At 37.3% G+C, this 15,154-nt stretch overlaps 1 protein-coding gene across 2 annotated transcripts in view; it reads right to left on the bottom strand.

Annotated features, from left to right (window-relative positions):
• Window positions 1–6,310: 6,310 nt before the first annotated feature.
• PAPSS1 (3'-phosphoadenosine 5'-phosphosulfate synthase 1) overlaps window positions 6,311–15,154 on the bottom strand; it is a 108,969-nt gene continuing 100,125 nt past the window's right edge. For both annotated transcript variants that reach the window (XM_011945720.1, XM_011945721.1), the window contains exon 12: window positions 6,311–7,031. In XM_011945720.1, coding sequence (XP_011801110.1) covers window positions 6,893–7,031 — 139 coding nt within the window. In that variant the 3' untranslated portion in view covers window positions 6,311–6,892. The remainder of the gene's footprint in view (window positions 7,032–15,154) is intronic.

Below are 15,154 nucleotides of genomic sequence, written 5' to 3' on the forward strand. Positions count from 1 at the left end.
TGTCCCATTCTTTTAGGTGGAAACTCTGATGTGCAAACCCCATGATGTAGAACTAATTCTTGGTTTGGAGCAGGGGTTGGCAAACTTTTTCTGTAAAGGGTTAAAGAGTAAATATTTTCAGCTTTTCAGGCTGTAAGATCTCTGTCCTAAACTCCTCACCTCTTCTGTTGGATCATGAAAGCAGCCACAGATAAAACATAAACAAATTGGCATAGCTATGTTGCAATAAAACTTTATTTACAGAACCAGGCAGTGAGCCAGGTCATTTGCCGACTGCTGGTCTGCAGAACTCTAGCTAGTTTATTTTTTCTCATTGTATTAAGGATATATTCTATTTTAGAGTTCAGTAATTCAATGCTATTTTTTAAAAATATACACTGTTGCCCGATTCCAGTTTATTTCTTGACACTACTATTCTAATTAATCTATCAGGCATTCTTCTAATTGTAAAACTTCTAGCTCCAATTTCAGATTCCTTTCTTATCACAACCCAAATTTCCCCAGTCTTCATCTGCTGATGAGTACAATCCCAGCTGAGTTAGAACACATTAGCCTTATTACTTGCTTTAATTAGTGTAAGATATCAGAAAAAGGCATCCCAAAATACGCCACTTTGGCATAAAATTTATTTTGAGTTGGAGGCATATGAGAATCAACAGATGTAGAAAGAAGTCCTCCTGGAACTTTCCACATCCAACTAAAGCAGACAATTCTGAGAAGCGAGAACTGCCATGAATGTCCTCTCCTCGATGGCCAAGGAGATGGAAAGTCTGAACCAAGGTGGACCTGAACAAACAAACCTTACTCCATTTGTTTCTCCCACATATTCACCCTCCCTCTATTTGCCACTTGTCTTAGTCCATTTTGTGCTGCTATAACAGAATACCTCAGGGTAGATAATTTATAATGAATAGAGATCTGTTTCTTACGGTTCTAGAGGCTAGAAAGTCCAAGATTGAAGGACTGACATCTGGAGAGGGTCTTTTTGTGGCATTATCCCATCACAGAAGGTAGAAACACAAGTGGGCACTTTTGTGAGAAAGAGAAGGGGGCTGAACTCAATCTTTTATCAGGTACCTACTTTCAAGATAACACACTCCTGCATGCAGCAGTATTAATCCATGTCTGAGAGCAGAGCCCTCATGTCCTAATCACCTGTTAGGATGCTACCTCTAAACACTGTTGCCTTGGAGATTAAGTTTCCAACACATGAACCTTGGGAGGCAAATTCAAACCACAGCACCACCTTTGAAAGCATGAAACCCTTTTTCTTTGTTTTGTTTCTTTACCAATTTTTGTTTTGTTTTGTTTCGTATTTTTTTGTTTTTTTCATTAAAATGTTATTGGCCGGGCACAGTGGCTCACACCTGTAATTCCAGCACTTTGGGAGTCTGAGGTAGATGGATTACCTGAGGTCAAGAGTTTGAGACCAGCCTGGCCAACATAGTGAAACTCAGTCTCTACTGAAAATAAAAAAATTTATCTGGGTGGCATGCACCTGTAGTCCCAGCTACTGGAGAGGCTGAGGCAGGAAAACCGCTTGAACCTGGGAGGTTGAGGTTACAATGAGCTGAGATCGGCCCCATCTCAAAAATAAATACAAATAAAACAAAAGATGCTATCTAAACCAAACTCTAGCCTTTCTTTCATTTCAACTACTCTTCAAGAGGTTTCTGCCTTGCTGTGCACTGCATCCATTAATAAACTGGTTTTCTCTTGTTAATTTTTTTTAGTCTAATTTATAGGGCCCTAGCCAGAGAACATGAGTAGATGGAGCATATTTTTTGTCCCCTACAAAAGCTATTGCTGTATAACAAAGCAATCCAAAACTCAGTGTCTTAAGGCAACTACATAATATCTTTTTGTGAGTCGTTGGGTCAGATGGTTTAAATCTCTCCTCACTTTTTCATCATAACATTCTCACCAGTTCTTGGTATTTATTATTCCAAATGAACTAATAAAATATCCTCTAATTCCCAAAATAAATCATTGAGATTTTAATTGCAATTTCCCCATTTATTTGAGAAAGACTGACATTTTTATGATACTGTTTCTTCACTTAAAACCATGATATACCCTTCCATTTCTTCAGACCTTGTTTTCTGTCTTTTCCCAAAATTTTACAGTTGTATTCAAACAAGCCCTGGTTTTTTTTCTTAATTTTGCTCATAAGCATTTTACAAGTTGCATGGCTATCATTGGGGCATTTTCATTTGTAGTCAATTATTGTTAATACAGAGAATTTTGATTTTTATACATTTATCTTATCCCGACCCTCTTTACTAAAGTCAAATTTAAGTTTTAAATTTCCCTTTCTACAAAATTATATTGTACTTTTCATTTTTCTTTCAATTCTCGATTTAGAACTCTGGTTTCTTCTTACTCCTTTCTTACTATTCCTTACTATGTGCCCAGTGTTGTTACAAGCATTAAATAAAATAGCATATGCAAAGCACTTTGCACAATGGCTGGCGAAAAGAGCAGTAAGCACTCAGTAAATGTTAGTCATTATTAAGAATTTGCTGTTTATTCAAGATGAATTTAAACTTTATGCTATAATTTGGTCATCATCCTAGTCATAGACATGAGATCTTCTGACTACATGAAGTGGGAAAAAAATATATGTGTGGAAAACTCTGGGAAACAGTATACGATTCTATTTCATATTCCCATATTCCTAATACCTGTTAATATCCAGACTATACAAATAATGAGCTAACACATGAAGTACCATTTATAGTTAGTTCAATTCTAAAGATTAAATGTAAGATCTAATGCTTTGATGAGAAGTATCAAATTGAATTTTTTATATGAAAATTATAATGCTTATGAAATGCAGCTTTAATATAACCAATGAACACAACTGAAGCAGACCTTCCTAATTAAATATAACGTTGAGAATAATCTATGTTTCTAATTCTGATATTCCACTACCTATATTGAAAGACACTTGATTCTGCTTTCCCAAAGTGCTTTTTTTAAATTTTTTTTCTACTACATTTGAATTTATCTATGCTTGCTTTAGACAAATGTTTCCACTTTTCTGCTTTTTCCCCTTGCAAAAATACACTTTTTAAAAAAAATCTAAGAAACACAAGAGAAGTTGGACACAAGGAGAAAGAAGTGTGGCTGAACCAAGAATACTATGTTTTCACTGCCTTTGGATTTGTATCCACCACGTATCACTACAGTCATGTGCAGCATAAGGATGTTTCAGTAAACAACAGACTACATTCCTAGACTGACTACATACCTAGAGAGGGTAGTCCCATAAGATCGTAATGCTGTATTTTTACTGTACCATTTCTATGTTTACATATACAAATACTTACCATTGTACTACAACTGCCTATAGTACTCAGCACAGTAACATGCTGTTCAGGTTTGTAGCCTAGGAGCAACAGACTATACCATATAGCCTAGGTGTGTAGTAGGCTGTATCGTCTAAGATTAAGTCAACTCTATGATGTTTGCACAATGACAAAATCACCTAAGGGCACATTTCTCAGAATGTATCCCTGTCATTATATTTAGTCACTTGGCTCAGTGGGCTAGAGAGTGGTACTGTGAAGCAAAGATTCCAAGGTCTAGTCTTGTCAATTTTAGTATCACTGAATTTCTTGGCCAAAAGACTGTATTTTAAAAGTAAATAAATATTAATAAAAGCAACAGTTCTTGAATGCAGTATTTAATTTAATTCCTGACTATAACTTTTGCTTCACAAACAAGGAAACTGAGGCCCAATGAAGCTGAAAGTCAAAAACCAGGGAGGAATTAGTGGTTTGACTTCAGAATCTGAATTCTTAATCACAAAACTATACTCTCTAAAACTTTTGTCTTCTGTTTTGCCAGAACATTTTCTCCTAAGTAACTAAACTTTTAACTGATTTCTTACTCAAAATTCTTTATTGCTACGATGCAGTAGGAAAGAAAAGCACATTTTCTGAGGACAAAGTTTGCACTGTGCACCTGGAAAAGCCACAGAGATGATTTAGGGTATCTGAAGAGAGAAATTTCCAAGCAGCAAAGCATTCAAGAGGTGACTTGGGTGCTGTTAAGAGCATTCCATTCTAAAATGCAAAATTCTTTTGCATTTTTCAGCAATTCTGTAAAATACCTAGTAGCCTTCCCATGAATTCTCTTGCTGCCTAAATTATCTGGAGTAAGTTTCTATCATTTGCTACCAAGAACCCTGACCATAACAGGTGGCACGTGAAAAAAAAAAAAAAAAAAAAGTGTACTTTTCATAAAATTCTTGATACTGCTATCAGTTGGGTGTTGCTGAAAAGATATCCAAAAATGTGGATGCGACTTTGGAACTGGGTAACAGGCAGAGGTTGGAACAGTTTGGATGGCTCAGAAGAAGACACCAAAATGTGGGGAAGTTTAGAATCTCTTACAAGATTGTTGAATGGCTTTGACAAAAATGCTGATACTGATAAGGTCCAGGCTGAGGTGATCTCAGATGGAGATGAGGAACTTGTTGGGAACCGGAGCAAAGGTGACTCTTGTTATGTTTTAGCAAAGAGACTGGTGGCATTTTGCCCCTACCCTAAGAGATTTGTGGAACTTTGGACTTGAGAGAGATGATTTAGGGTGAGAGAGATGATTTAGGGTGAGAGAGATGATTTAGGGTATCTGGAGGGAGAAATTTCTAAGCAGCAAAGCATTCAAGAGGTGACGTGGGTGCTGTTAAGAGCATTCCATTTTAAAAGGTAAACAGAGCATAAAAGTTCAGAAAAATTGCAGCCTGACGATGCAGTAGAAAAGCGCATTTTTTGAGGACAAAGCTTGCACTGTGCACCTGGAAAAGCCACAGACGGTCTTAAAGCCAGTCAGTTAAAGAAGCCAGGTGGTGGCTATACCCCACAAAGTCACAGAGGCAGATCTGCCCAAGACTCTGGGAAACTATTTCTTGCATCAGCATGACCTGGAGTCAAAGAAGATGATTTTGGAGCTTTAAAATTTGACTGCCCCGCTGGTTTTGGACTTACATGGGCCCTGTAACCCCTTTGTTTTGGCCAATTTCTCCCATTTGGGATGGCTGTATTTACCCAATACCTGTACCCCCATTGTATCTAGGAATAACTAGCTTGATTTTGATTTTACAGGCTCACAGGTGTGAGGAACTTGCCGTGTCTCAGATGAGACTTTGGACTGTGGACTTTTGGGTTAATGCTGCAATGAGTAAAGACTTGGGGTACTGTTGAGAAGGCATGATTGGTTTTGAAATGTGAGGACATGAGATTTGGAGGGGCCGGGGGCAGAGTGATATGGTTTGGCTGTGTCCCCACCCAAATCTCATCTTGAATTGTACTCCCATAATTCCCACGTGTTGTGGGAGGGAGCTGGTGGGAGAAACCGCCCATGGTTTGAATAAGGGCAACTCATGGTAGTGAATAAGTCTCACGAGATCTGATGGTTTTATCAGGGGTTTCCACTTTCGCGTCTTCCCCATTTTCTCTTGCTGCCAACCATGTAAGAAGTGCCTTTCACCTCCCATCATGATTCTGAGGCTTCCCCAGTCATGTGGAACTGTAAGCCCAATCAAACCTTTTTTCCTTCCCAGTCTCAGGTATGTCTTTAATCAGCAGCATGAAAATGGACTAATACAAGAAACGTATCCCTACTCCCCAATTCCAAATATAGAGAACAGAATGGCAACTTTGGTACTCACTCACAACTCATGGTCACCAATATTCCCAGTCTACTTGTCCTCCTATACCCACAGAAGTCTGCATTTCCTAACCCTCCTTATATGTGAGTGGGGCCGTGTGAACTGTTTTGCACGATGAACTAGCAGGTGATGTGTGTCACTTCTGATTCAAAACACTGAAGAGCTGGTGTGTAATTTTTATGCTCTTTCCCTCTAAAACCTCTTTTTGACATAGGAACATAAGGTGGGAGAATTTCACCCTGAATGACTAAGGTGAACAGAATGTCAACGTGTATAATCAAATGGCACAAATTTAGAGATGTGTTTCTACAGCATAGTTTTTCCTAACTAAAGCAGTATATACCCATCTATGTTCCAAATCCTTGGAAACTGTTATACAGGTGTTTTAAGAATATTAGAGAAATATTCAAAGAAACTTTTTTTTGGATGGACTAAGACTGCCTCATTATTTTCCCACTTAAATAATGGAACATAGGCTCCTGCTGTCAAAAAGTTCACCGTAATACAGTATTCGAAACTAAGTATTGGATTCCAGTAATAAAAGATGCCTGCATTTTCCCTCTTCCATCAGAAACTTGTTCATAAGGAGGAAAGGGTATGTGGAAAAAAGCAATATAAAATGTATCACATAAGTAAGAAGCCAAAAAATTAATTTTATTGAGTAAAGTTCATTCAGAGCTTACACAGATCATAAGAATACTTTAGATTATAACAGCTGAAAAGATCAATAGCTGACTGGAAAGAAGAAAGGAGGCAGTTTCTATTTTCAATGTAGAAAAAAAAATCTAATTGCTACAGATGTCTTGTAAAATCCTCAAAACAAGGTCTAGCCAAGTTTATTGTTTGGTAATTTTTTCTTTTTTCAAGGGGGAAAAAATCAAGATTCAATGTGTGTACTACTGGTTACAACTAATACAACAGCTTGAAAAAATCATGAGACAGAAGCATAAATATAATATAAAACGACAAAATTTTAAAATTGTATTGTAGGAATATAACTATAATAAGTGGAAAAGATACATTAAAACCATCAGCGTGTTACACTTGTTCAAAACAGAACTCACAAGGCAGACCAAAACTGATGCAAGTTTAGGAAAATGGTCTGTTTTTAGGAAGCATGTCCAGACAGACACCACAAAGAAATGCCAACAGAGACTATGTGGTCCCCTCTTGTTACTAGTAACGTGTGAAAGGTGGAGTGACTGGGTTAACAGCCTAGGCTTTCTCCAAGGATTTGTAGTATTCCATCAGCACAGTCCAAGCCTTGGGAGCCATGAAACCTTCAGGTGGTTTCTGGCCTTCTCGAGCAAGTTTGCGCATTCGTGTTCCTGAAATAAATTCAAAGTCTTCATGGCTAAAGGAGAGGAAAAAAAGAAAATTATTTCATAATTTTAGAAACTTAGATTTTTAAAAAGCATTTGTTCCTTCTGTTCCTATTAGATAAGCTTAATGAAAAAAAATACTGAACATAGTACTTGTGAATATAAATCTGATTTCAAATTTGTCACTGAACAAAAAACACCACACTATTGAATATTACTAATTTTTAGAAACCAGAAAAAAAAATATGGAAATTTTTATTAAGACCATTGTAGAGTCACATGAAATTGTAAGAAATAATATAGCCAGTCACCATTGTACCCTTCATCCAGTTTCCTCCCAAAGGTAACACCTTGCAAAATAACGGCATATCACAGCCAGGGTATCAGTGTGGAAACAATCTACCAATCTTACTCAGACTTTCCTAATTTTACTTGTACTCATTTCTCTTATACACTTAATACTGTATTACTTTATCACATGTGTAGGTTCATGTAGCCGCCACAGTGAAGTTACAGAACACTTCCAAAACCATGTCCATCCCACGGGTTGCCCTTTTATAGTCATACCTGCATCGCCCCTCTGCCCTCTCCTCCCCAGCTCCTGGCAGTCACTAATCTAGAATTAGATTTTTTTTTTTTCTCAAGAAAACACTAAATCTAATTTAGCTAGCACAAATTGAAAACTTTAAAGGAAGTTACAACCTGAAAGGCTAAATTAATGCTGAAATATTAAGAGTAAAATTGAATTTTGTTTTTTTCTGGAACAGCAAGTAAATAGCAATAATCAATACTATTTAATGGACAAGACACAACAGAGGTAGCATTGATAGTTTTTCTCATCTTCACACATACAAAAACGCACAAAAGCCCTCAAATCACTAAGCACAGAGCACGTATAGGTATGGCATATATTGATTACCTTAAATTCATCCTCTTCTTTCAAACATGGGAATCAACCTGGATGGCCAACTATGACTCAGCAAGCATTCAGAATTGCCCAGGTCACCAGCTCATGAGCCTGTTTACTTCTAGTTGGCAGTTCTATGTTCCTTCCTCTCTTCATTATTTATAGACTTAACCTGAGAACTCAGTGCAATCATAAACTACCAAGTGGCCCTCGCTTCTGGAGGTATGCCAAGTATGTTTTAACTAATAATCACACTTCTACAAACCTAAAAGGAAATAATTAGAGGCAGACAAATATTATGCCTAAGACAGCTATGTGAAAGTCATTTTACAATAGCAAAATACTATAAATAACCTAAAGGCCAAAAGATCCTAAATAAGTTACAGTACAGTCCTGAGTAGAATATTACATAGTCATTAAAGTAAGGATGGGATAAGATGCTCATGATGTGATTAATGATAAATAAAATAACCAGGACACAAAACTATATATAAACATTGCTATGAACTCATAGGTGGAACCTTAGGGAAGTAATTAGAATTAAATGAGGCCAAAAGGGTGGGCCCCCCATGATGGGATTAATCCCCTTATAAGAAAACAAAGAGACAGGAGATTCTTGCTCTTTCCTCTACGTGAGGACACAGCAAGAAGGCAGCCATCCACAACCAGGTAAAAGGGTCCTCACCAGACACTGCATCTGCTGGCACCTTGATCTTGGACTTCCCAACCTCTAGAACTGTGAGAAATAAATGTTTGTCGTCTAAGCCTTCCAGGTTATGGTATTTTTTTATAGCAGCCTGAACTCAGACAAGTATCACTGCTATAATAGAGAAAATACAGAGAGAGAGAGAGAGAGAGACAGAGACAGAGAGAATATGAATGAGCACATAAAGAAATATACCCTATGTACTCATTATTGGGGTTTAAAAAAAAGAAGAAATATGCCCAAATGTTAACAGTGGTTATCTCTGGGAAGTGGTCTTAACAAGTGCTTTTTATTCTGTTCATGTTTTCTGAAGTTTTCTACAATGATCATTTTATCAATTATTAATATTATGAAAATCAAACAAAAATATCAATTATTATCAATAATTTTAAAATGAGTAAAAACTTATTTTAAAAATCTCTATCCAAAGTGATCATTCTGGCCCCACAACAATTATAATGGCTATTAACACACCTGTAAATGACAGACATTAGCAGTAAAATATATATCTGAATGGTGCTAGGGACATCAAATATATTCATAGTCAATAAATATTAACTAACCAGTGATAAGGTGGTTTATTTATCTAAGTAGGAGCTCAGTAAATATTTGGTGAAATATGAAAGGATAAATAGGTACATGTATAGGAAAATGTATTGGTTCAATATAGCACCATTCATAGCCCTCAGTGAGTGACTAATCTTTATACTGTGGCAAAAAGGGGAATTTAGCTTTACTGAATACTGTGGTCAACTTGTGCCACTCCTTTGTTTTTTGAAAGCCATTAATGTTTTATTCAAATGTAACAAATTAAGAATGGGTCCTAGAAGTGGGTGGCAGAGGGTCTTAAGACAAAAAACTAACATGCATTAAGATGGGATAGGAGTGCTGATATAAATAAGTGAACACATAAATACATAATATAAGAAATGTCAGTTACTGAAGTTTGGGCTACTTCTTCATTCCCTTTTATCTAAATCTGGACTATTCATATTAGAAGTTTCAGCATGCCCTTCATAATGATCTCATCAATAATCCTCTTCAGCTCTGTATTCTCTCTGACCTCACTCACCTCCACACTAGTCAGCTTTCCACCATCTTCCTTATCACAGTTCACTGAGTCTAGCTATGAGCTTGTGGGCTGTCCACTCACTAAGGTGGGCTCTAGAACAAGAAAGAAGTGTTATTATTTCCTTAGTGATCTAGGTGGTATATCAAGCTTCTGGTTTCTTCCGTTTGACATTTGTTATCTGTGTGCTCAATGACTCAGCTGCTCATAGGGTTTATATGAGTCTTGGGCTTGTTTTTTTTTTTCTTTTTAACACCAGTCTCCAAGCATCTCCTGTACCTGACCTACCCCTCTGCCTGATCACTGCTGTCAGTTCATACAATCAACTTGACACTTGGTTCCTGGTCTAGTTCTACCTCTTAGCTTCACTACTGGCTCCAATTCTGGCCTTTCCAACTTCCCAGTGAGGAACCAGGATTTTAACAAATGCTCCACTCCCCTTTGAAACATGCCTAAGAGTTTTATTCTGGAATGCTAAACTAGTGTGACTCATTTAATCAGTCACAAGAAAAATCAATGTCAGTGTTTTATAATCTCCTTCCTAACTATTAAGCAGAAAGGTACTACTACTTTAATTCAGATATGTGACATCCTCCCCTAGTCATCCTGTCTATTCTTCCTATTCCCTGCATTACCAGGAAGTAGACATACACATTCAACTCAGTATTTCAACTCTCATCTTCTTAGGTAAAACACATTTTACATGTCTACACCAAATTATTGAAGATGATGGATAAAAAGGAAAGATTAACAGATATTGCTTCAAAACAAGATGGTTTGATTCAGAGAGTTTGTAAACGTAGGGAGTATCTCCCACCTCTATCCTATTCAATGTGCAAGAAATGTCAAGTCAACCATGATATATGGGCCCATGCAGATGGGCTAGTTACTATAGTTCAAAATAAAGTAAACTATTATCTTTATATTACATAAAGGACTATGATTTAAGGGGAGAAAAACAAAGTTACTGCATGTGAAACGAGCCTAGGAAAATAAGCAAGGCTACGAGAGAAGAGATTTCAAAAACAATCAGGAGAGCTGGAGTTAGAAACAATTTGTAAGTGTATCAAAACTAAAACAAAAACTGAGTTTGAGAAAATGGAGAAGCTCTCCAAAGAAAGAAAACTCACCAAAAGGCAAAGCATTTTTCAAAAAGGTAGAAAGAGAACCAAGATGATTATATGCAGTCATGGAAGGAGGGAAACTTAAAAATGGTAAGGTCACAAAAGGCTTAGGAAGATGGCCACAGTAGGGAACAAAATACTGAATTTACAAATCAGAATTTAAATCTTCCTTAATATAGGAGTTTTAATAGATGATGAAAGAAAGAGATGGAGCGGCGAAATGGCAGAGATACACAATGGAGTTAAGATGCGATTTTTTTTTTTTTTTTTTAAGGAAACCAGAGAAGGCTTAACAAGTTATATAGGCAGGAGAAAATAAGTGGCAAGAATGAGAAAGGGGAGGAGGATGAGCGCCAGGAAAAGAAATAAGAGAAACATAGGCTGGAGAAGGAAGGCCAGGATGAAGACACAGGGAGAGGGGCTTTGACAAGGAGGAGGGTGAGGAGTGATGAAAAGAGGAAAGAGAAGGTGGGGGCAGGGTGGAGAGAGAGAGAAAGAAATGATTTGGTGTTAGAAAAAGATGTGGTGGTTAATGCAAGACGGTCTTAATTTTCTCAATAAAGATGTCAGGTTGCCTTCTGAGGGTGTGGAGAATCTGCGTGCGAATGAATATATAAAATAATCCATCAATGCAGTTAGTTGACTTTATCTCCAGGCCAGAGAGGTTACATCTCAGGACAAGACTTAGCGAGCAGAGCCTAGACAAGAAGTTAAGGGAGTTGAGTAGCTATGGAGGGGGTCCAGATAGCTTTTCAACTATATCCAAAAATGCTTGCTCTAGCCAGATGTAAAGTTAAAAACTGGCTTGGTCAAGAATAATTTAACAAAATACTGACTGAATGTGTTTCAGTTTCGTAGGAGGTTCACTTATCGGCTCCCTAAATAAAACTTCATTTTGAAAAATTATGATGCTAGAGCTTTCCAGTCATGTACATTTTAAACTCCGGTTTCAAAAAAGAAAAACTTATCACTTGCATAAAGTGCTTGTTCTTGAAGGCAAAGAAAAAGAAGACAGCAGCTTGTTGGATGGCTCTGCCTAACTTTTTGGAAAAAAACCAGACTAATTAAAGTCCTTTCTTTCCCCAGAATGCCAAACTGTCTGAAATCCAGAAGTCTGCTTGCATTCCTTCTGAAATTGCAATTTTAAACCAAGGTCCCTGGGTACCTCTTGTCCTGAAGCTATTTCACACTCCATCTGCCCTGCATGCCACAAGCATTTGTTCATCACACGAAATGGGAGTTTCCACTTCCACATGGCGGTGGTTCCACTCCACCCTGGCTACGGAAAACACATTTTCCTCTGCCTCATACTTATATTTCTATCTCTGTCACACAAGGATTTTAACTTTTTATCAGAATGTAGGTTCAAGGAGTTGACTCAAGAGTCACCATAATCAAATCATATTTTTCACAAGTACATCTTCATTCAAATGGACATTATTTTACAGAAATAACTAAATTTAAAAAAAAACTGAAGAATTTCTGGAATGGGCTAAAATTATCTCTGAACTTCACCTGTGAGTAATCAGGAATCTGCCAGTTGCAGGAAAGGCTACTAAATATGGGACCTTAGGTTTTCACTACAAATAAATTCTAATTTGGGCCACTTCATTATACTAGTTAACCAATCTTCTATGGCACCTGGAAAAAGGAATACAAGGATGTTTGCTTTTTTCCTTCTCAAAACCACTTGGTTACAGCTTCTTATAATCTACAGCAGACAGAATGCTAGCTCTTAAAAGAGAGGAGGTTAGAACAGCAAGGAGGGGAAAAAAAAACCCAAATGAGCAGAATATGTGAAACCCTTCATAACATACTAACCACATGTGGCCAGCATCTTCACTAACTCCAAAGTGGAAATGACTCTCGGCCACTTGTTGAAGATTTTAAATCTTTACAACCATCTGCTGTTTCTCACTCCACATACATGGCCATCACAGCCACCATTACAAGTTGCTCACATGGACAAGAGCTAGGGTCAGCAGATGGCCCTTCATGTGTATCTTTTCAAGGTTCATATTCAATTAGACCAGCTTTTTAAAAGTGCTAGCTAGGCAACAAGCAATTCAGAGAAGCAAAAGGGAATTTCTTCTTTGATAGGACGAAAAATAATAGTGGTAACTTGTAAGTGAATTTATTTTGAGTCTAATTAACTTTTTAATCTAACTTGAAAGTGGGTTACATCAAACATAGTATACATCAAAACACTAAGCATTTTCAAGACTGGGGTTAAAAATTCTCTTCAAAATAAGATAAACATTTACAGCTTTCTTTTTAGGGACTAAAAAGCACTGTTTGATACCATACATGATGAATTTAACAATTTTTATTTTCAAACCAAAGACCAACTGAAAGGCATGAAAAATTGAATTATCTAAAATCTAATTAATAAAAGCCACTCATTTGTCATGTTTTCCTCCCCGCACTCCAGTCTTCTAAATAAAGGCTAGAGTGCAGCACCTATTAAATATTCAGCCAAATAATGGACTTCCAGGGCTGTCCTAAAGTGTACTGCAAAATCAACTCAATTTCTCAACAGAGATGATTTTTGCCATCCTCTTCCCCTTCCCCAGGGCAAACATCCTACAATGCATAGGACAGCCTCTCCAGAACAAAGCATTATCTGGCCCAAAAGGCCAATACTCCTGAGATTGAGAAACCCTGCTAATGGGTATAATAAGAAGGCAAGCTTGGGTTGATAGTTTTATAAAATATAAATCACACCCTCGCCCTAAAGGGGCAGAAAAGAAAAAAGAAATCTCAAAGTCACAGAAAAAAAGAAAAGCAGGTAACAGAACAAAACATCACTATATAAGACATAGAGCTTTATAGTTATTTCCTCCTAGACCTCTTTACGGTAAGAAAGAAGGTCAATGATTGGACACAGCTCAGGTCTACAGCCTAAGGCAACATCATGTCCAGATCTCAGTGGCATCTGATGGTACAGATACAGAAAAACTATACTCTGTGTTTTTAAGAGGAGTGGGAAGAAATGGGACAAGGAGATGGATGCTACCTGCCCAGAGTGATACCTAAGGACTTGAGTGTGTGATGAGGAAGCCTCTTCCAGAGTAGGGGGGAGCCTTCATAAACTTCTTTATTCAACTACAACCAGTGAGACTTATGGCCTAGTATGGTACCAGACACTGACAAAGAGCCATTAAAATGATTACAGAGAACTTCTAGTAGCATGGAACAATGCTCATGAAAAGTAAATTAAAAAGCAGGACACAAAACTCTATTATATTATAAACTCAACTATGCACAACTGTGTTAGATGAATGTATAAAGAGAATAAAAGCAAACCACACAAAAAGTATTGGTGACACAGGTGTTATTTTTCTCTTTTTAAATGCTCTCATAATTTTTCTCAAACATATTTTCAATTGGTTGACCTCTTAGGGGGCACTTATCCCATTTACCCCTTATTCACCCAAAAATGCACTGAAATCAGGGCACCCCACTTAGCCACAAAGAAGAAACTTTCTAGGAAGAGAGGTTTTTCAGAGTGAGCACAAATGACTGGGACCTATTTTCCTTCCACGGAGGACAAGGGCACTTGTATGGGGAGACCTGGACTGCTCTACATAAGCACTAGGGAAAATACTCTTTCGGGAACCGTCTCATTTGCTCTTTTTACTTTGTTTTTGGTACTGATACTTTACAAGAGTGGTCAAACCTGGTCAGGGCTTTAGAGAGAGAGAAAATGACCTTTGTCCTGTTTTGGGTTCAAAGCTACTTTGGCTTCCTGGCATTTAAAAAAATGTCTTCAACGTAGTCGATTCCAGCTCATCAGAATTCTACACTGGGGGCAAAGCCCAAGAGTACTGCTCTGTTTCAATTGCTGTTTACTGCTCCATGCATATCTCCCCTTCTCCCTCCCTTCTTTCTCCCAGATACTATGGTTGATTAAAAGCAGCATATGGATATTGCTGGGTTTTATACCAAAAATACCATAATAACATCTCTCTAATGGTGTCATCTATCATTCCTAGTATTAACCACTAAGGGAAAAAAATCACTTTTATTTTATTTCCAGAAAATGTAAGCTTCTCACCTCTCTAGAATGGTTTCAAAAGAGGGGCTATTGAAAGGATAAAACAAATAATGCATATTTCCATGTCATCTGTTTCATTACTGATTAAAGAAAGTTTGCCATCTTCTATTGTTAGATAAAATATTCTAAAGAGAGCAAAATACACAAGATCTTTTATTAACTGCTTTATGAAATGTAGAAGCAGACTCTTGCCATCCGAACACGTTTGGAATCAAAAGATTTGCTGTACAGAAAACTTAAAATTGTACACAATAACGATGGTGTGTGTAACACGAACTCTTCACTAATTCCA

Source organism: Colobus angolensis, unplaced genomic scaffold (assembly GCF_000951035.1).
Source record: "Colobus angolensis palliatus isolate OR3802 unplaced genomic scaffold, Cang.pa_1.0 Scaffold244, whole genome shotgun sequence".
Classification (NCBI taxonomy): Eukaryota; Metazoa; Chordata; class Mammalia; order Primates; family Cercopithecidae; genus Colobus; species Colobus angolensis.